The sequence below is a fragment of the Nycticebus coucang genome, chromosome 9, assembly GCF_027406575.1.
Source record: "Nycticebus coucang isolate mNycCou1 chromosome 9, mNycCou1.pri, whole genome shotgun sequence".
Lineage (NCBI taxonomy): Eukaryota > Metazoa > Chordata > Mammalia > Primates > Lorisidae > Nycticebus > Nycticebus coucang.
In genome coordinates this window covers 96,473,634-96,497,018 of record NC_069788.1, presented here as the reverse complement: position 1 = coordinate 96,497,018, position 23,385 = coordinate 96,473,634, and the positions used below count along the sequence as shown (strand labels likewise).

At 36.8% G+C, this 23,385-nt stretch overlaps 1 protein-coding gene across 5 annotated transcripts in view; it reads right to left on the bottom strand.

Moving 5' to 3' along the window:
• The window catches only part of GALC (galactosylceramidase), an 83,921-nt gene that overhangs the window by 50,936 nt on the left and 9,600 nt on the right, over nucleotides 1-23,385 (bottom strand). For all 5 annotated transcript variants that reach the window (XM_053602039.1, XM_053602040.1, XM_053602043.1 and 2 more), the window contains 4 exons: nucleotides 18,531-18,644; nucleotides 16,203-16,342; nucleotides 14,209-14,247; nucleotides 10,710-10,840 (listed from right to left, as the gene is read on the bottom strand). In XM_053602039.1, coding sequence (XP_053458014.1) covers nucleotides 10,710-10,840; nucleotides 14,209-14,247; nucleotides 16,203-16,342; nucleotides 18,531-18,644 — 424 coding nt within the window. The remainder of the gene's footprint in view (nucleotides 1-10,709; nucleotides 10,841-14,208; nucleotides 14,248-16,202; nucleotides 16,343-18,530; nucleotides 18,645-23,385) is intronic.

Below are 23,385 nucleotides of genomic sequence, written 5' to 3'. Positions count from 1 at the left end.
CTCATCAGAAATCCAAAAAATCCTTAATGAATATTACAAGAAACTTTATTCTCAGAAATATGAAAATCTGAAGGAAATAGACCGATACTTGGAAGCGCGCCACCTTCCAAGACTTAACCAGAATCAAGTGGAAATGTTGAACAGACCCATATCAAGTTCAGAAATAGCATCAACTATACAAAACCTCCCTAAAAAGAAAAGCCCGGGACCAGATGGTTTTACGTCAGAATTCTACCAAACCTTTAAAGAGGAACTAGTACCTATATTACTCAACCTGTTCCAAAATGTAGAAAAAGAAGGAAGACTACCCAACACGTTCTATGAAGCAAATATCACCCTGATCCCCAAACCAGGAAAAGACCCAACAAGAAAAGAAAATTATAGACCAATATCACTAATGAATATAGATGCAAAAATATTCAACAAGATCCTAACAAACAGAATCCAGCAACACATCAAACAAATTATACATCATGACCAAGTTGGTTTTATCCCAGGGTCTCAAGGCTGGTTCAATATACGTAAATCTATAAATGTAATTCAGCACATAAACAAATTAAAAAACAAAGACCATATGATTCTCTCAATTGATGCAGAAAAAGCTTTTGATAATATCCAGCATCCCTTCATGATCAGAACACTCAAGAAAATTGGTCTAGAAGGGACTTTTCTTAAACTGATAGAGGCTATCTACAGCAAACCCACAGCCAATATCATATTGAATGGAGTTAAATTGGAATCATTTCCACTCAGATCAGGAACCAGACAAGGCTGCCCATTGTCTCCATTGCTTTTCAACATTGTAATGGAAGTTTTAGCCACCGCAATTAGGGAAGAAAAGGCGATCAAGGGTATCCATATAGGGTCAGAAGAGATCAAACTCTCGCTCTTCGCAGATGATATGATTGTGTATCTGGAAAACACTAGGGACTCTACTACAAAACTCCTAGAAGTGATCAAGGAATACAGCAGCGTCTCAGGTTACAAAATCAACATTCATAAATCGGTAGCCTTTATATACACCAACAACAGTCAAATTGAAAAAACAGTTAAGGACTCTATCCCATTCACAGTAGTGCCAAAGAAGATGAAATATTTGGGAATTTACCTAACAAAAGACGTGAAAGATCTCTATAAAGAGAACTATGAAACTCTAAGAAAAGAAATAGCTGAAAATGTTAACAAATGGAAAAACATACCATGCTCATGGCTAGGAAGAATCAACATTATCAAAATGTCCATACTACCCAAAGCAATATATAATTTCAACGCACTCCCTATTAAAGCTCCACTGTCATATTTTAAAGATCTTGAAAAAACATTACTTCGTTTTATATGGAATCAGAAAAAACCTCGAATAGCCAAGACATTACTCAGAAATAAAAACAAAACAGGAGGAATCACACTACCAGACCTCAGACTTTACTACAAATCGATAGTGATCAAAACAGCATGGTATTGGCACAAAAACAGAGAAGTAGATATCTGGAATAGAATAGAGAACCAAGAGATGAATCCAGCTACTTACCGCTATTTGATTTTTGACAAGCCAATTAAAAACATTCAGTGGGGAAAAGATTCCCTATTTAACAAATGGTGCTGGGTGAACTGGCTGGCAACCTGCAGAAGACTGAAATTGGACCCACACCTTTCACCATTAACTAAGATAGACTCTCATTGGATTAAAGATTTAAACTTAAGACATGAAACTATAAAAATACTAGAGGAGAATGCAGGGAAAACCCTTGAAGAAATTGGTCTGGGTGAGCATTTCATGAGGAGAACCCCCCGGGCAATTGAAGCAGCTTCAAAAATACACTACTGGGACTTGATCAAACTAAAAAGCTTCTGCACAGCTAAGAACACAGTAAGCAGAGCAAGCAGACAGCCCTCAGAATGGGAGAAGATATTTGCAGGGTATAACTCTGACAAAGGTTTAATAACCAGAATCCACAGAGAACTCAAACGCATCAGCAAGAAAAAAACAAGGGATCCCATCGCAGGCTGGGCAAGGGATTTGAAGAGAAACTTCTCTGAAGAAGACAGGCGCACGGCCTTCAGACATATGAAAAAATGCTCATCATCTTTAATCATCAGAGAAATGCAAATCAAAACTACTTTGAGATATCATCTAACTCCAATGAGACTAGCCTATATCACAAAATCTCAAGACCAGAGATGTTGGCGTGGATGCGGAGAAAAGGGAACACTTTTGCACTGCTGGTGGGAATGCAAATTAATACATTCCTTTTGGAAAGATATATGGAGAACACTCAGAGATCTAAAAATAGATCTGCCGTTCAATCCTGTAATTCCTCTGCTGGGCATATACCCAGAAGACCAAAAATCACAACATAACAAAGATATTTGTACCAGAATGTTTATTGCAGCCCAATTCATAATAGCTAAGTCATGGAAAAAGCCCAAGTGCCCATCGATCCACGAATGGATTAATAAATTGTGGTATATGTATACCATGGAATACTATGCAGCCTTAAAGAAAGATGGAGACTTTACCTCTTTCATGTTTACATGGATGGAGCTGGAACATATTCTTCTTAGTAAAGTATCCCAAGAATGGAAGAAAAAATACCCAATGTACACAGCCCTACTATGAAACTAATTTGGGGCTCTCACATGAAAGCTATAACCCAGCTACAACTTAACAATAGGGGGAAGTGGGAAAGGGGGTGGGTGGGTAGAGGGAGGGGAATTGGTGGGATCACACCTGTGGTGCATATTACAGGGGTATTTGCGAAACTTGGTAAATGTAGAATGTAAATGTTTTGGCACAGTAACTGAGATAACGCCGGAAAGGCTATGTTAACCACTGTGATAAAAATGTGTCAAATGGTTTATGAAGTGAGTGTATAATGCCCCATAATCATATCATTGTATACAGTTATGATTTAATAAAAAAATTAAAAAAAAAAAAAAGAAAAAAATTACCACATTTTTGGAACAAAATGACAATGAAGACATGAATTATCAGAACCTCTGCGATACTGCAAAGGCAGTCCTAAGAGGGAAATTTGTAGCACTGCAAGCCTTCCTCATGAAAACAGAAAGAGAGGAAGTTAACAACTTAATGAGGCTTCTCAAGCAACTGGAGAAGGAAGAACATTCCAACCCCAAACCCAGCAGAAGAAAAGAAATAACCAAAATTAGAGCAGAATTAAATGAAATTGAAAACAAAAGAATTATAAAACAGATCAATAAATCAAAAACTTGGTTTTTTGAAAAGATCAATAAAATACATAAACCTTTGGCTAACATAACCAGAAAAAAAGAGTAAAATCTCTAATTTCATCAATCAGAAATGGTAAAGACGAAATAATAACAGACCCCTAAGAAATTCAAACAATCCTTAACGAATATTACAAGAAACTTTACTCTCAGAAATATGAAGATCTGAAGGAAATTGACCAATACTTGGAAGCACACCACCTACCAAGACTTAGCCATAACGAAGTGGAAATGTTGACCAGGCCTATATCAAATTCCAAAATAGCATCAACTATACAAAATCTCCCTAAAAAGAAAAGCCTGGGACTAGATGGCTTCATGCCAGAATTCTACCAAACCTTTAAAAGGAACTAGTGCCTATATTACTAAACCTCTTCCAAAATACAGGAAAAAAAGGAATATACCCAACACATTCTATGAAGCAAACAAATCACCTTGATCCCTAAATCAGGCAAAGACCCAACAATAAAAGAAAATTATAGACCAATATCACTAATGAATATTGATGCAAAAATATTCAATAAGATCCTAACAAACAGAAGCCAGCAACACATCAAAAAAATTATACACATGACCAAGTGGGATTTATCCCAGGGTCTCAAGCTGGTTCACTATATGTAAATCCATAAATGTAATTCAGCACATAAACAAACTAAAAAATAAAGACCATTTGATTCTCTCAATTGATGCAGAAAAAGCTTTTGATAATATACAGCATCCCTTCATGATCAGAACACTTAAGAAAATTGGTATAGAAGGGACATTTCTTAAACTGATAGAAGCCATCTACAGCAAACCCACAGCCAATATCGTATTGAATGTAGTTTAATTGAAATCATTTCCACTCAGATCAGGAACCAGGCAAGGTTGCCCATTGTCTCCATTGCTCTTTAACATTGTAATGGAAGTTTCAGCCATTGTAATTAGGGAAGAAAAGGCGATCAAGGGTATCCACATAGGGTCAGAAGAGATCAAACTTTCACTCTTTGCAGATGACATGATTGTATATCTGGAAAACATGAGGGATTCTACTACAAAACTTTTAGAAGTGATCCAGGAATATAGCAATGTCTCAGGCTACAAAATCAACACCCATAAATCTATAGCATTTATATATACCAACAATAGCCAAGCTGAAAAAACAGTCAAGGACTCTATTCCTTTCATAGTAGTGCCAAAGAAGATGAAATATTTGGGAGTTTACCTAGCAAAGGACAAGAAAGATCTCTATAAAGAGAACTATGAAATTTTAATTTTAATTTTAATTTTGTTGCCTTAAGTATAAAACCCTAATAAATAAAGAGAATAGAAGGGAAGAAAAGAAATGTTTTAAAATTCAACAAATTGGGCAGCGCTGTGGCTCAGTCGGTAAGGCGCGGGCCCCATATACCGAGAGTGGCGGGTTCAAACCCGGCCCCGGCCAAACTGCAACCAAAAAATAGCCAGGCGTTGTGGCGGGTGCCTGTAGTCCCAGCTACTTGGGAGGCTGAGGCAAGAGAATCGCTTAAGCCCAGGAGTTGGAGGTTGCTGTGAGCTGTGTGAGGCCACGACACTCTACCGAGGGCCATAAAGTAAAACTCTGTCTCTAAAAAAAAAAAAAAAATTACCTAGTAGCCACACTAAAAAAAAAAAAAAAGTTCTTACCATGTTTAAAACACATACATGAAAAATAATCAATTTAATCTAAAAAACAAAAGGAATAGGGGAATTAATTTTATTGTTATGCAAGATATTATCATTCAACATATAAGCAAAATAAAACTATTATTCATATGTTAGCTTTTTAATATTAAATTTTAAAAATCCAGTGTGTATTTTATACTTAAACAAACCTAAATTCAGGTCAACCAAATTTCTTTTTTTGTTTGTTTGTTTTTATTTTCTTGCTTATTTTTTATTTCTTTGCTTTTTTTTTTTTTTTTTTTTGAGAAAGAGTCCCGCCCTATGTCCCTGAGCAGAATACAGTGGCATCATAGCTCACTGCAACCTCAGACTTGAGCTGTGGGCATCGCGCTGCCTCAGCCTCCGGAAGCCACTAGGATTACAGGATGCTTGCTGCAGTGCCTGGCTGGGTTTTTCCATTTTTTTTCACGATTCAGGGTCTCACTCTCACTCAGGCGAGTCTCGAACTCCTGAGCTCAAGCAATTCTCCCTCCTCAGCTTCCCGCAGTGCTGGGATTACAGGCATGAGCCACCGCGCCCAGCAGATCAACCACATTTCAAGTGCTCTATTGACAAATGCGTCCAGTGGCTACTGTTTTGGATAATATAAGCATAAGTCCTTAACAATTTCAGAAAAATGTAGCAAACAATCCCTTTGAGAATAATAGCACCTCACCAGGAAAATAATTTGGTGAGGTGCTATTGATTATGTGAGTAAGGCAGCAACACTCAGAGTGAGAGAAAAACAACATTTAATTAATAGGATAATGGGGCCCAGAGAAAACACGCCCCAGAGAGTACTGTAACTGCAAAACAAAACTCTGTAGATAGGGCACAAGCCAAGCACAGCATGAAAGAGTGAGGGAATTATATTGTCTGTATGAAAGTGAGAGCCAAGGAATAAACATCTCCCAAACAAAGGTCCAATATACCACAAAAGCCAAAAAATGGAAATAGTGAAAATGACCACTAACAAAGACTAGACAGATAAGTTGTGGTATACTCCTATAATTAGATGCTAAACAATTAAAATTAACTACATCTACACCTGGTGACATGAGTTAATCTTAAAAATGTAATGTTGACCAAAGTAGCAGCTACTAAAAGATGTCATTTACATGAAGTTTTTAAACAGGGAAAAATAGTCTGTGGTGTGAGAGATCAAATTAGTAGTTATCTTTAAAGTTAAAAAAATGGTTAACAGTTAGAAAGATTTCCAAGAAGAAAGCTTCTTGGGTACTGATAACTTTCTGGGTGGTTACATAAGTACATGTTTGCTTTGTGGGGATTCATTAAACTATATTCCTATGATTTGTGTACTCTTATATATCTATGTATTTATGTTACAGTTCAACTAAAAATTTTTAAGATGAATCATTAGACAACAGAGACATGGAAAACTAAATGAGAGAATTATAAAATTATTATTTTGAAAAGGAAAAAACATTTTAGAAATGACTACACTAGAAGGAATGTGAGACAGACATACACTATGAAAAACACAATAAGGGAAATAAGATAGTAAGAGTAAAATCACAGAATAGTAAACAGAAATAAAGACATAAAGAAGATTTGAGAGAAATACAGAATAAAAACAAATGAAAAGGACTAGAGCTTCTAAAGGAAAACCAAAGTGATGGAGCCAAATAATTATTTAAATTATAATTGAAGTAAACTTTACTGAAATAAAAAAAATACTTAAATGGAGATATTGAATGGGTATATGTATATCTGGAGATGATAAATCATACAAAACTATTAAAATTTAAAGATAAATGAAAAATATTATTTGGACACATAAAGAGAAAGTAACTCTGAACTCAAAATTCTCAATAGCAACATTTTATGTAAGCAACCAATGGAGCAAATTCATGATCCTCAAGGATTAAGAAAAGGTACATATCCAGCCAAACTATCCTTCATGAATAAAGACCATAGATAAGCAGTAATAAACATGTAAAAAATTAAGAAATGTTGTTTCCATTAGTACTTTCTGAGGCATCTAATAGACATTAAGCTTCTAACACTCAAGAAAATGAGGAAGAAACTTCCGCAAGACTTAAAGATGAGCATTAAATATGTTTAATCATCAAGCCAGATTAAAAGAAAGCATGACTAAATACGATGTACTAATGTACCACTAATATTCATAAAGCTAACAATAGGAGAAGAGAAGATGGAAGTGAAATGTAAACTAAATTTGCAGATTGGGAATAAAAGATTATAACATGCAGCAGCCAAGTCAAGATGATAGAAGCTCATGTAAGAATACAAAGATTAACTCCAAGATAATTCTGGTCATTAAAATTCTATGGTAGGAGAGAGAAGGAGAGGGAGAGAAGGTTATCAGCAGTTCCTCAATTTCAGCACTATTAACATTCTAGATTGAATAACTTTTTGTTATGCCTGTACATTAGAGCAGCAGTCCCCAACCTTTTTGGCACTAGGAACTGGTTTCATGGAAAACATGGTGGGCAGGGCATTAAATTCTCAGAGGAGCGGGGAACCCAGATTCCTTGCATGCACAGTTTACAGTAGGGTTCGTACTACTTTGAGAATCTAATGCTGCCACTGATATGACAGGAGGCGGAACTCAGGCAATAATTCGAGTGATGGCAAACAGCTGTGATGAAGCTTCACTTGCTCACCCACCATTCACCCTCTGCTGAGCGATCTAGTTCCTAATGGGCCACAAACCAGTACTAACCTGCAGCCCAGGGCTTGGTAAAAACTGCATCATTAGATGACGTTTAGAAACATTTCTGGCCTCCAACCAACTGATGACAGTAGTACCTCCTTACCCAATAGTTAACATTAAAAATTAAAAATATCTCTAGACATTGCAAAATGTCCACTGGGAGCCAAAATTACCCCCAGCTGAAAACCACTAGTAGAAAGGTATAAATCAGTATAAATGTAATCAACAGAACCAAAAATAATCTTTGCTAAATAACGAAAGAGACACCTCCTTAAACAAAAGGAAATAGCATAGCAAAATATTTTGTATTCGTATATGCATAGTATAACTCACTCAATAACAAAAGATAGTAAGATAGCACAGAGAACACAAAATGTCAGTTATATCAAAAAATATAAATGTGTTTAACTCATTCTTTAAAATAAGAATATTTTCAGAGGCTCGTGCCCATAGCACAGTGGTTATGGTACCAGCCACATACACCGAGACTGGTGGGTTCAAACCCGGCCGGGGCCAGATAAACAACAATGACAACTGCAACAAAAAATAGCTAGGTGTTGTGGCAGGCGCCTGTAATCCCAGCTACTTGGGAGACTGAGGCAAGAGAACCACTTAAGCCCAAGTGTTTGAGGTTGCTGTGAGCTGTGACACCATCACACTCTACCCAGGGTGATAGCTTGAGACTGTCTCAAAAAACAGAATATTTTCAGAGCAGCTTGCAAAAAAGCAAAATCTAACTCTCTGCTATATGCAAGCAATTCACCTAAAACAAAATGACTTTGAAAGGTAAAGAATAGAAGGATGGGCAAAAATATACGAGGCAAATATGAGTGAAAAGAAAGTGGGGGTCTTTTAATAACATGCAAGCAGAATTCAATCCAAGAAGCATTAAATGAAATGAAGAATGACATTTAATAATAATGATAATAGTTGCAAATCATAAAAAAGACAAAACATTAATTCCTATGTACCAAACAACAAAGCAGTACCTATCATGCATCAGAAACTACCTAAGATTGAAAGAAAATGTAGAAACTCACTCATAAAAGGAAACAAAACACTCTTGGTAGCCTTGTACAGTTCAAGTGAACAAAATAAGATACAAGACGCAATATAATCAATACAGTAGTAGATCTTATACACTCATCTCTGTATCCTGATAAAGAATACATCCTAAAAAGTCCAAACAGGTTCTTGAGAAATGAGTTCTTGAGATGTTAAAAAAAGCAAGCTTTTTTAAAAAATGATGTTGAAAACATTCAAAAAAATAAGATCTTGAGAAATTCAAAAAATACATTTAGCATTAAATGACTAAAATTAGGAATTAATGATAAAACAGACCCTGGACCTAAAGCTAAAGTAGTGCCCAGGGGGGAAATTCACTACATTGAAATACCCGTATCAACAAAGGCAAAATGAATTACCCATCTTCTTCCTGAAGATACAACAAAACCCATACTTTCAAGTAAATATTTTTTTCCAAGATCAACACAACTTTGTTTTCCTTCAAGACTAGAGCTATAGAAATTTTAATGATAAGGCAAAGTTTTCATTTAAGTATCAATTACTGAAATGTTTAAAAATAAAGCATAAATATGTTGCTCATCTTGCCAAAAAAAAAAAAAAAAAAATTAAGCCTAAATCCATCTAATCAGATTTGTACCAACTTCCAATAAGAAACAGGATAAATAAGCATGTTAAACTAAACAAACTAAACTAAACTCAACAGGGTGAAATCAATAAAATCTGGACTGTGAGAAACTTTATAAGACAACCCAGTTTCTTCAACAAATAAAAATGGGGGAGGGGCAAGAACCTAAAGATTAGAAGGGACTTGAATATCACAATGTTTGACTCTTAAATGGATTCAATCAAAACTAAAAAATAAGAACGGATATTCGATAATATCAGAAAACTGTTTTAAGTATAGTAACAGTAATGTTTATGATAAAAAGTAAAAGAGTTCTCATCTTTAGAGATACATGGTCAAATTTTTATGGGGTAAATTATACAATGGCTAGGGTTTGTTTCAAAATAATGTACGGAGGAAGGGGAGAGGAGTGGATAGGCATGTGGATGAAGAATTGGCCACAGTTCTTAAGCCTGAGTGATAGGAACATAGACATTCATTGTTTTACTCTGTCTAATTTTGGCACATTCAAAATTCTTCATAAAAAAATAAAGCACATTTAGAAATCAAGCAGTCCTTATACTGGATAAAGAACTAATTACACATGTATTCTATTTGTGTAATTTGTAATACATTTCTATATGTATTCTATTTTTCAAACCTTTATACCCTCTATCATATTGGATAAAAAATAAATTCACTTTAAAAAGAAAATGAACCCAATGAGCTCAGAGCCCAGAGGGCTGATAGACAGAAATGGATTAAGGAATAGGGTCAGAGCTATACTGCTAAGAAGACTGGTAGAAGTTAAAAGTTACAGTCAGTAATCATACCAAACCATATCTTCAAAAACCACTAATTTACAAAAGTGTTCATGCAAGAACTCCCAACCACAGGAAGCCTAAGAATTAGGAAATTATTTCACAACATTGCCTTTATAATTTCTAAAATTAAATACAGTACTACTCTGTTCCTTAATCTAAACAAAGCCCCATTTTATTACTCCAAACATCAACATTTTTAAAAGTTACCGGCCACATACACTGACGCTGGTGGGTCTGAGCCTGCCCTGGGCCTGCTAACAATAATAACTTGAACCAAAAAAATAGCTGGGTGTTGTGGCAGGTGCCTGTAATCCCAGCTACTTGGTAGGCTGAGGCAAGAGAATTGCTTAACCCCCAGAGTTTGAGGTTGCTGTGAGGTGTGACACCATGGCACTCTCTGGAGGGCTACATAGTGAGACTCTGCCCCGCCCCCCCAAAAAAAGTTATCCATACACTTCATTGTCATAGAAAAATCCCAAAATACATATATTCAAAGAGAAAGTAATAAACTATGAGCTATACACGCTCTAGTTAATACATACAAGAGTGCTATCTTCTGAGAATATAGTCAAATGAGGAGAAGACAGCAAAAACAAAGACACAGCAAGGAAGCAGAAACTGCTAGTTTTTGAAGTAAAACATTCCTTACCCTAAAACATCAACTGCCTTCAAGAGTTCAGAGTCAAGCAGCATGGAAGTAGAAATAGGCTCCCAGATATTATCACTTGCTATGATTTTCACTCGCTGGAGACCTTGATAGTTCAGCATTTTTCTTAACACCTTTTAGAGGAATAAACACAACACAGGAAAGGTTAAAAACCAGTTTCTAGCTACTCACTTATGACCAAGACAGCTAAAGTATCTTCAAAAATCAGCACTTCTCAACAGAAATGTGCCTCCTGTAGAAAATAAAAGCATTAACATTAAGATAACCTAGGTTATGGGAATGTGAAAAGAAAAAAGAATCCAAGGAGTGAAATGCTTTAGAGGAATTTTCCTTCTGATTTTAAACTTATGTTTAACCATAGAAATATGAGGGAGGAAGAAAGAATTGAGATAAAAAATAATCAAATACTATTACCCAGAAATAACATTATTATTTTGGTATGCATCTTTCCAGGAATTTTCCTATGTAGACAAAATAATAAAATGGGAATCATATTAAACATACCATTTGGCAAAATGCTTTAACTTATCATTTTTAGTATTTTCCACATCTTTTAATATTCTGCCTTTTTTGAAGGTATTGCAGTTAATATTTTGTATACTTGAAGCAGAAATAAAAAATATTCCATCCTTATCCTCAAGTCTTTCCCATTTATAAACAAGAGAAGAAATAAAATCTACCTGTAGGACTGTCTACATACAAAAATAAAAAGTAACAAGCTAAATTCTAATAGGAAATAAATCAACAAAGCACAAACTAAGCTCCTACTCTGGTACTTGATAATATTGGGCCCTATGAGGACTCTAAAAGAAGCCTGAGTTGGAGCCCTCCCCCTTAGGTGGCAAACACACTCACCAGGACACCAAAACTAACGGTATACTAGAAAACCAGAAAGCAGGTATGACCCAAATTAGATGGATCATCGATATGTAAATCAAGAGCAGCAATAAGGAGACATCATTTTACCCAGGATTGAGGGTCAAGTCTCATACCAGAACCAGTTTTTGATAAATGGATACAAATAAGCCCCCACCTATGCCCCTAAGCACTTGGAACTATCTGGCACATAGTAATAGGAACTCCATAATATTGCCTGAATAAATTAAGAAAGAACAAAGAATTTCACAAACTCTCTTTTCATATTCTAACTTTTTCTGAACTTGAGATATTTCCAAATAAAGTGCTCCTTTAGGATGCAAATAATAAAGGCTCTAATTAAATCCATGGAATAGGCTCGGCGCCTGTAGCACAGTGGTTACAGCACCAGCCAGGTATACCAAGGCTGGTGGGTTTGAACCTGGCCCCAGGCCAGCTAAACAACAATGACAACTGCAACAAAAAATAGCTGGGCGTTGTGGCGAGCACCTGTAGTCCCAGCTACTTGGGAGGCTGAGGCAAGAGAATCGCTTAAGCCCAAGAGGCCGAGGTTGCTGTGAGCTGTGATGCCACAGCACTCTACCGAGGGCAACATAGTGAGACTCTGTCTCAAAAAAAAAAACTAATAATCCATGGTATACTTTTCAATGGATGGTTTCTTAAAACAGATGTACTATCACATTTTAGAAAATGTGATGAGAATCAGAGTGGCAATGCAATTTCATCTTTCGAATAGTTCAGCTGAGTCCTAGGGCACCCTAGAAGCAATATGAACAGATCCTTAACAATAGTAAATAGAGACCAACTCTCAAAATTCAGGAGGGGGTGGGAGAATCCCTATCCCTCTATTAGGAGATCAATCTTGAGTTTTATCACCCTGAATTTCTTTTTTATTCTTACAGAGGGGAGGAAGAGCAACTTAAGTCAAACTTGGATTTATCACTGTGGACGTACCTAGTTTTTCTAGTCCTTTGCCTAGACAATCTCCAGAAAGATTGCTTACTTTTTTATAAAGTGTGTTTGAATAACATTTCATTTCACTTGAATAACATACTGCTTTCCTTATACCAGTCTATAAGCTGTGATTTCTAAATAAGTTTCCATCCAAAGTCAGTATGAACAGCAGAAAGTTTTATCTAATATATTATCAGATGCATGTTTTTATTGTAAAATCCTTCTCTCCCAGAAAAAGCTTAGATAGAAGCTCTATTTATAAGATAAATGACACCAGCAGTGCATCTTACAAGGATATATGTGAAACTTGGTAAACGGTCTGTGAAGCTAGTAAATGATGCCCCATGATTATATCAATGTACACAGCTATGATTTAATAAAAAAAAAAAAAAAGATAAATGAAAGCTATTCTGGTTGAATTCAATGAGGGTCCAGAGACTCATACATCCTTCCATCCACTACCATACATGGGATTTTCCAAACACAATTTTAAAACCCCAAGAATCCCACGACAACCAGAGTAAAACATAAAAATAAAGTAAGCAGTGAAAGCAAACTTAAATAATACCTTAAAAGAAACAAACAAAATTGTTCGTTTATATATTTATTTCTAGTTGGAGTAACAAACCCTTATTCTTTCCAGAGGTTTTAACTAAGAACTAGTCTAATTTGGTTCAATGTTGTAATAAAATACAAAAAAATGAAAAGGTGTTTTTCAGCTACAGTGGCCCTCCAGGTTGCGACCTGAGCACACCCAGATGAACCAATGCCCTGTTGGTGACCCTGGAGCCAGCAGAAACAAAAAAGGGCAAACATAAGTGTAACCTAAGGGCTCAGACAGGGAACAACTAAGAAGCAAAGAGTGCCCAGTTTTACTGCAGTACAGACTCAAGGGCCAAAGACCCGACATAACCTCAATGCATGACCCATTCAGATCACTCCTGTTGTATTTTCCTGACTTGCTCATTGCTATACCCTTCCTATACTCTGCCTATAGCTGGGGGAAAAAGGTTTGAGTATAACCTCCTGTATTCTTGCCGGTGAGCTCACAATAAAGCTTCTTTACTCAGAAGCTAGCATCATAGTATTGGTTTCTACGTACATCAGGCAGTGAACCCTTGCTCAGTAACAGACTCATCTTTACACACTATAAAGAATATACAGTAGAAACTGCACAGCTGACCACCTTCCTACACTGACCACCTCAAGTTGACCTAATTTTCATAGACTAGACATGCACCACATGTACATATCAGTTATTCCAAAGGAAATAAGAATGCAAATAGTATATGCTATAAATTTTGACATAAAACAATGAATGAAAAAGCTACAATTTTGAAGTCCTAAAATATATCTAATTGTATCTAAAATGATACAATTGTTTTTATCACCTTTATCATAATTCTAAGATTTTAAAATAAGAAAATTAAACACAGCTGTTTAGACAAAGGCAATTCATGGCACACAAAAAAATTATAGGAATCAATATTATTATTAAGATTTTGCTTGAATTTGATGTCATAACTAACAAAATAACTGTGGTGTAAAACAATGTAGGTTCTCTACTATAAATTTCTACTAATTTCTGTGTGTGGCTCTATAAGGAATTATTAATACCCTAAAGATAGAAAGACATTAAAGTAGTACAGACCTTGATATAATTGATATCAAATGTCCTCTCATTCCAAATCTGGAAAAGAAAAACCAAAAACAAAAAAATGTGAATCAAAAGTTTTTAAATGTCAAAAAGTAGACATTGTCATTGATACATCTCCCATCATCTTTCACATTATCTGATAAGCTGTTTTTCTTAAATTGTGAAATATCCTTCCATAGAATTTATAGATATTTATAAGACAAAACAATTTTTTAAATTAAAATGTTATTTTTAAAAACATAAAATATTTTGTAGATATTTTTCAAAAAGTCATTTATTCCAGAGATGTCCAACAAGGGAATATTCATTCTTTCATTCAATAAATATAGGCAGTGCAATGCCTGTAAGGACTATACTAGGCACTGGAGAACTAATGGATATGGAGATTGTTGTGATAATTCTGACAAGGTTCTCACAGGTACACCTGAAAGCGAAGTATAAATAAGCACACTATATAGAAGGGATCTTTTTCAGCACACACAAAGAAACACAATGATATTCTAGATCGGGGTCCTCAAACTTTAATAAACAGGGGGCCAGTTAACTGTCCCTCAGACCGTTGGAGGGCCGGACTATAGTTTAAAAAAAAAAAAAACTATGAACAAACTCCATGTACACTGCACATATCTTATTTTGAAGTAAAAAAACAAAACATGAACAAATACAATCACACCGCCTCATGTGGCCTGCGGGCCGTAGTCTGAGGACCCCTGTTAGATCATAAAGGCAATCTCTTAATGAGGATAGATAAAAGGAGCACAACAAATCTCTTATGTTTAGAATCATGAGGCATGAAATTTTAGAGTTAAAAGAGAACTTCTATAATTTTCTTTTTATAACTGAAAAAATTGTTAATACCAGAGCTGAGCCTATTGTGCAGACGCTATAATTTTTTTACTTCCAAGATACAGGGAAGAGTTTCTTTCAAAGAAGCTCCTCACCATAACATGTGATTACCAAGAATCTAAATGAGATCTGAGTCACCCATTATTCACCAGAAACATTTAGGAAAAGACAGCAAAAACAAGTATGTTCTTGCTTCTGGCTTCCCACAACCCTTGGTTCATCCTCAGATATTGCAGTTCATCTATTCTAGTGTATCTCTTTCTCTCACTGAACTCCTCAAGAGCTTATTAATCTTGGTATCCCTACAACATTCAAACACAGTTCCTGCAATACAGCAGGAGCTAAATAATTGTTTGCTGGTAATCTAAGTCATGACTGTGATTGCACAAAATCTTTTAAATATCAGTTACAACAGATGGTATATTATAAGCAAATGTTTAAGATGACCCACTATGCACATGTATGTGTAAGGTGCTGTGAGATACGACGCAGTCTGAGGCATGCCTGCAGCCTGCCAACAGACAAGCTGGAAAGACACAATATCATGTTTCACACTTTTTAAATCAAAAGGTGTTAACATTTTGGGACAGGTGGAGGCAGATTTCAGCTAATCTGCCAAATCTGGCCCATTGCTTGTATTTATACAGCCTGAGAGATAAAAATGGTTTTTAGTTTTGAAATGGTTACATTTTAAATGTTATATAATTACCTTTAAAAGATCCTTAATATTGCCTTTAACTCACAAACCCAAACCTCTTTGCACTCTGACCCTTTAAGAAAAAGTTTGCCAAACTTTAGTTTAGGACAATAGAAGATTCAACAATAGAATAAAATGAGAATAATCATTAAACTGTACAGGAAATGGTGTTCTTATAAAAATTAGACAAACTAGAGAAAGCTATGAAAAAGGAGAATTTAAGTTGGTAAAAAAAACAGTTTCAAAAGTGGGAAGAATTTGGATGAGCAAAGAATAAGGATAAAAGGTCACATGTAATTTATCTGTGTTATTATCAAATGCTAACAGAACAAATTAATCTCAGGACAGAAAATAGTTAATCAACAATGTTCCATATTATCAAACTGCTTTTAAAAATTAAAAATAAATGTCCAAGCATAAATCATATTTTAAATATATTACTAACTCCGACATAATCAATGTCCAAATCATGGTAACGTTTGGCACCCACAATCCAAGTCACCACATAGTAGGCAGTCAGCTGAAGATTTACATAAGGCCAGTTGAAACCTTTCCCCAGCCATCCGGGAAATGCCCACGGCAATCCTGCAGAGGAAAGGGAAGAGGCAAAAGTAGTGGGGTGTAACAGCGTTAGCACTATTTAAAAAAAACAGAACAGAACAAACCAGAAAAAAGAAAAAAATCACACTCAGTTAAGCAAAAGCCCAATACGGATTTGACTAAAGGAAACTTATATACCACATAAAAATTGTTGAAATTCTTTCAGATTTCTGGAAACCATAGTTTCTTATTGATCTCCAGAGTCAAGTTCCATAATTCCATATGTTCTTTCAAGAAAAAATATAAAAACAAACAATATGCAGAAAAATCTCTCTCAAAGACATTTAGCAATAGAAAGAAATTGTGCCATACTAATTTTAACTCAACCTCTCCACTCTCTGTTGGGAGGTTCTGTTTCTTTTCTCTGAGGTCAAATTTAAAAGATCTAATGAGTTTATGCCAAGCTACTCATATAAGGTAAGTATAACACAAATTTCTCGTTCACTAGCACATCTTCACAATTTAAGTCTACTCAAAATAGTAATCAGCCAGGCAATCTAATTTAGCAAAACTAGTTTGTCCTTATACGGATACAAATGACAATGAGTCAATAGGGAAATACACCTTTGTTAAATGATATATATAAACAATGATATACATATACCTGACTATTATTTTTAAGTAAAAAAGTGAGAGGAGTAAAAAATACTACTTATAATTCTGAATCCAGGCTGGGCACCGGGGCCCCCACCTATAATCTTAGCACTCTTGGAAGCTGAGGTGGGTGGATGCTTGCGCTCAGGAGTTGGAGACCAGCCTAAGCAAGAAGGAAACCTCCATCTCTACCAAAAATAAAAAAGCTAGCCAGGCATCATGGCAGGCACCTGCAGTACCAGCTACTCAGGAGGCTGAGGCAAGAGGACCATTTGAGCCCAAGAGTTTGAAGTTGCTGTGAGCTATAACACCAGTGAACTCTACCCAGAGCAACAGAGTGAGACTCTATCACAAAAAAAAAAAAAAAAAATTTGCATCTAAATTCTATTCCTAATATATTAAAATATGCCTAACAGATAATAAATTCCTTAAAATTAAATATATTACCAAACTAGTTCATCACTGAAAAAGTGAAAATCAAAATGACAAAACGCTTATTTTTCTAAACTCAGAAGGAATACCTAAGTGTACTACGAAAGAAATGTGACACTGAAATAATGGAACATTTGAAAACAAATGCTAACTATAATATGAAAGCTCACAAAGTGTCTTTGTTTGGACATGATTTGCATGCCAGATTTTCTACATTTAAATGAAGTCTGATATGGAGTGCATTTGTGCTGAATTCAGTGATGCTTTTACTGCTCGAAACATTTCAGGAAACATTTAGAAATATCCGTTTGGAAAGAACACACTCGCTATTCATTTTTTTAATTTAGAAAAATATTATTCTTATTCTTTAATTTAATTGTGAAAATTATTTTTAAATAACTTGAAATCAAGTCTTTAAAACAGATAATTGATTTCATTTAACTTAGTCTGAAGTCTGTAAGCCTGTTGCAAAAAGTCAAATTCATTTCAAATGATGAAAAGTATTCCACCACTCTGGATGTCTGAAATACTTCACAGGCTCTGTACACCCTGTCAGAGAACTGTGAAAGGAGTGCAGTCCCCTTCGAACAATTATCCAATGATCCTGCCACTAGAACCTAAGCCCCATGGGGTCAGTCTGAATTGTCCTGCATCCCAATCCCCAAAACAGAGACCAGCACATCTGGTCTCTGTTGTTCCTCTTCTAAAATATGGTCTACCACTTGTAATAAACAATTTTGTTAAGTAGGTGGGTATAGTATGGTGCGTAATATATGATTTTGTAAACATATTGCCCTTTTTCAAATTTGATGAGTTATTTTGTCAAGGAAAGTAGTTAGCATCAGAGAAAAAACAATGTAATTAAGTTCTAAAACGAATTTTGCCATTTACTAAGTCTGTGACCTTAGGTCAGAGGCATAATGTCTCAAGGTTTCAACTGCTATTATAAGGAAAATAATAATGCCTTACTGTTATAGAGAGATTATAAAGATCTGACAGGTTAATGCTTGGCACATGCTTTGCTGCTGGTATCATACTGGTAATGTTAGCAACATTACTAGTACTTCAGTATTAACAGAGACACACCAATATGATTCAGAATTTAAAAGCAAAAGACCACAGAAGCATTGCAAACTTCACTTCTTACCAATGAGTATAATATTAGGGTTTCTCTTCTTAGCTTCTTTCATTAACCACCACTCATATCCTCGAAAATAATTCTCGTCCAACGCATAGTGCATGTGGGAGGGTTCAGTGCCATCTGAACAGGAAAGAGCAAAAAAGGAAGTAAATGATCCAAGGATGATACTTCTGGGATCACTTTCCCCAATACACAAACCACCACCACCACCACCCACACACACAACACTCTTTCTCTTACTTCATAAAAGTAGTATTCTAATTGGAATCCTGCATTTGGGCAAATAAGAATAATCATATACAACTTGAGGACGGATGATCAAAACTAATTATTTCATCCCTCTCCACTATCTTAAGCGTTGTAAGGATCTTACATCATAAAATCACAAATGTATAAGCAGTATTAAAGAAAACATTATCACCTCTATAATTGAAAATTGCTAGTATTACATTCTTCAGGGGTTTCAGTCTCTCTGTGGTCTTAAATCGCCATGTCTAACTGTAAATTCACATCACCTCAGTGGTTGTTTTGGGGCAGAGACAAGATCGCTGACTGAAGCCAGCTTTCCACAGCGGCTCCAATCCAGAAGGAGAGTTAAAAGACAGAAATTTAACAAGTAACCTGGTGGATTAGAGCTGACCAAAAGAGGTTGAAGAATGCACATCAACCCCACTGAGGCAAGCTGTGTCCACAAGGATACAAACAAAAGGTACAAAATCCATCACCAAGCGGACGGGAGTTCCCTCCCCCATGAGAACGGCTCGGAGTGCCCCACAAACAAACGAGCAGAGTTCAAAGGTCCTCCCACTACACTCCACGGGAGAAACCCTATAAAAACTGGACCTATCTTCCCTACTAGGGTGCCACAGCATTCTTCTGCCAGGCATAAAACTGTATAAAACTGTATATATTCTCTACCTGCAACTCTGAGCTCCCAGCACTCCCCTCCGCTCTCACTCTGAAGTCTGGAGGCCTGTCCCCCAGGAGTCCAGATTCTTGGGGGACAGGCCTCCGGTGCAGGGCCTGAACTGTAGCTGGTCAGTGCTGGCTCTGGGGCATGGAGGTGAGGAGAGGATGGTCAGCTGAGAGGGAACCACAGCGGAGCAGCAGTGCCCTGAAGCACAGAGCAGTAGACATCTTTTAGCAACAATAGGGCTCACTCCCGGATATTCTGAAGCCACACCCCCTGTCTCCCAGAGCAACCAGAGAAGGCCGGGCATCTACTCAGGTGGCAACCACCATGGAACAGATCTGGGACAGAAACACAGGCCCTGTGAGTAAAGGGTTTGCCTGAGGCGGTACAGGCCTAGGTGGAGCGCAGGGATTAGAAATGCATGCGCAAGCCAGGAAGTTCCCAGGGCGGAGCTGACCCAGAGGACCGTTTTACTGAGCCTAAGACGCACCTGGCCTTCAGGGGATCATCAGCCTATAGACAAAGAAACACAGGAGGCTAGAACTGACAGGTAACCGAATACAAACCTACAGGAGCAAAGACAGGAGCTGAGGCACAGGCTCTAAGAACTCAAAACAGTTTCTCTTCTGCAGAGGAATTTAGCAGGGACAGAAACAAATTCCCGCAAAGTTGTCTGTTCTGTTCTGTCAGTAACATCAATCAGGGGCGGGGCTGGAACTGAGTAAACACCCCCCAGCCTCCATCAAGCTCCCGAGGCTATCAGCCCTCACCTCCCCCTGCTAGATAGAGGCAGAGCACAACGGCCAGGCTGAGCAGAAATAGATTTCCTTGTGATTCAGGCAGGTGCAAAACCCTGGAGTATCTGCTCACTACAGGCAACTTGAGTCAAAGGCCTGCAGGACTATCAGTGACTGGGTTTGACAGAGGTGCAAGGTGGGGAAGAAGGCATCAACCTTCCCAGACTGATCTATTTGCTGGGTGGGTCCTCCTGAATCCACGGAGCACTGGAGCAAGCCATATCAGAGTAGTCACCAGACCCATGCAATCCAGTTCCAGAGAACTTTTAAACTCTCCCACCTCAGACAGCTGCTGACTGAGACAATTGATTTGGACCTTTTTAACTGAGTCAATCGCCCAAGGACTATTCAGGTGGTGCCCTGGGAGTGTGGTTGTAGGAAGGTTTGATTATCCTTTTCCAATTGTTGCCTGTGGTGGGTGGGGTGACTTAATTGCTGGTATTTCTCCACAGCTGAGACTTCAACCCAGAGTAACTGTTTCACTAGGGTCGGACAGAGACCAGCTAAAAACAAGACAGAACCATTTATCCCCACCACACCAAACAGGCCCCCAGTTTCTCAGGCCATAACACTGTACAGGTCCAAGAAAAACTTCCAGGGGAAAACTCAAACAGTGTAAAACAACCATGGGGTGGAATCAGCGGAAAAACTCTGGTAACATGAATAACCAGAATAGATCCACACCCCCCAAGGAAACATATGGCAGATGTATCTGAAGATCCCATTCATAAACAGCTGGCTGAGATGTCAGAAATTGAATTCAGAATTTGGATTGCAAACAAGATTAATAAAATGGAGGAAAATTTGGAATTAGAAATTCGAGCAGCAATTCAAAAGTCGGAATTAGAAATTCGCAAATTCAAAAGTTGTCTCAAGAATTTAACAATTTTAAAGACAAAACTACCAAAGATTTTGACACACTGAAGCAAGAATTTGCAGCGCTCAAAGATCTGAAAAATACAGTAGAATCCCTCAGTAACAGAGTGGAGCAAGCAGAAGAAAGGATTTCTGACATTGAAGCCAAAGCCTTTGAACGCTCCCAAACACTCAGAGGAAGAGAAATGGAGAGCAAAAATGGATCATTCTCTCAGAGCGCTCTGGGATAATTCAAAGAAGGCTAATATCCACCTCATTGGAATCCCTGAAAGTAATGATGTGGCCTCACAAGGCACAGAGGCCCTTCTCCATGAAATTATGAAAGAGAATTTTCCAGACATGCATAGAGATTCTGAAATTTAGATAGCAGACAGTTGCAGAACCCCAGAATGACTCAATCTGAATAAGACGTCCCCCAAGCATATCATAATTAACTTCACTAAAGTTAATATGAAGGAGAAAATTCTGAAAGCAGACAGATGTAAGAAATCCATTACCTACAAAGGGAAGAATATTAGAATGACTGCAGATCTCTCTGCTGAAACTTTTCAAGCCAGAAGAGGGTGGTCATCGACTTTTAATCTCCTAAAGCAAAATAACTTTCAACCCCGGAAAGGGGTAGACTGAGTTTCATTTATGATGGAGAAATTAAATACTTTAATTACATTCATATGCTGAAGAAATTTACCATAACCAAACCAGCTCTTCAGGATATTCTCAGACCTATCCTCCATAATGACCAGCGCAATCCTCTACCACAAAAGTAAACTCACTCAGAAACTTTTGATCAAACTCCAACTTCCACAGTGGCGAAAGGATTAAAAATGTCCACTGGACTTTCGAAAAACTCGATACCTAAAATTTTACCAGACTTATCAATATGATCCATTAATGTGAACAGCTTAAACTGACCTCTAAAGACGCACAGTTTAGCTGACTGGATACAAAAACTCAGGCCAGATATTTGCTGCATACAAGAGTCACATCTTACCTTAAAAGACAAACATAGACTCAGTGTGAAAGGATGGTCATTCATATTTCAGGCAAATGGTAACCTGAAAAAAGCAGGGGTTGCAATTCTATTTGCTGATATAAGAGGCTTTAAACCAACAAAAGTAAGGAAGGATAAGAATGGTCACCTCATATTTGTTAAGGGTAATACTCCATATGATGAGATTTCAATTATTAATATCAATGCACCCAACCAGAATGCACCTCAATTATAACAGAAACTCTTAACAGACATGAGCAACTTCATTTCCTCCAGCTCCATAATAGTTGGAGATTTCAACACTCCTTTCGTAGTGTTGGATAGATCTTCCAATAAGAAGCTGAGCAAAGAAATTTTACACTTAAACCTAACCATCCAACATTTGGATTTAACAGACATCTAAAGAACATTTCATCCAAAAAAAAACTGAATACACATACTTTTCATCAGCCCACGGAACATACTTCATCACTGATCACATCTTAGGTCACAAGACTAACCTCAGTAAATTTAAAGGAATAGAAATTATTCCTTGCATCCTCTTAGACCACCATGGAATAAAAGTTGAACTCAGTAACAACAGGAATCTGCATACTCATACAAAAACATGGAAGTTAAATAACCTTATGCTGAATGATAGCTGGGTCAGAAACGAGATTAAGAAGGGAACTGCCAAATTTTTGGAACAAAACGACAATGAAGACACAATCAGAACCACTGGGATACCGCAAAGGCAGTCCTAAGAGGAAAATTTAGAGCACTGCAAGCCTTCCTCAAGAGAATGGAAAGAGAGGAAGTTAACAACTTAATGGGACATCTCAAGCACCTGGAAAAGGAAGAACGTTCCAACCCCAAACCCAGTAGAAGAAAAGAACGAAAATTAGAGCAGAATTAAATGAAATTGAAAACAAAAGAATTATACAACAGGTCAATAAATCAAAAAGTTGGTTTTTTGAAAAGGTCAATAAAATAGATAAACCTTTGGCTAACCTAACCAGGAAAAAAGAGTAAAATCTCTAATCTCATCAATCAGAAACAACAAACATGAAATAACAACAGACTCCTCAGACATTCAAAAAATCCTTAATGAATATTGCAAGAAACTTTATTCTCAGAAATATGAAAATCTGAAACAAATTGACCAATAGTTGGAAGCACGTCACCTTCCAAGACTTAGCCAGAATCAAGTGGAAATGTTGAACAGGCCCATATCAAGTTCGGAAGTAGCATCAACCATACAAAACCTCCCTAAAAAGAAAAGCCCGGGACCAGATGGCTTCACGT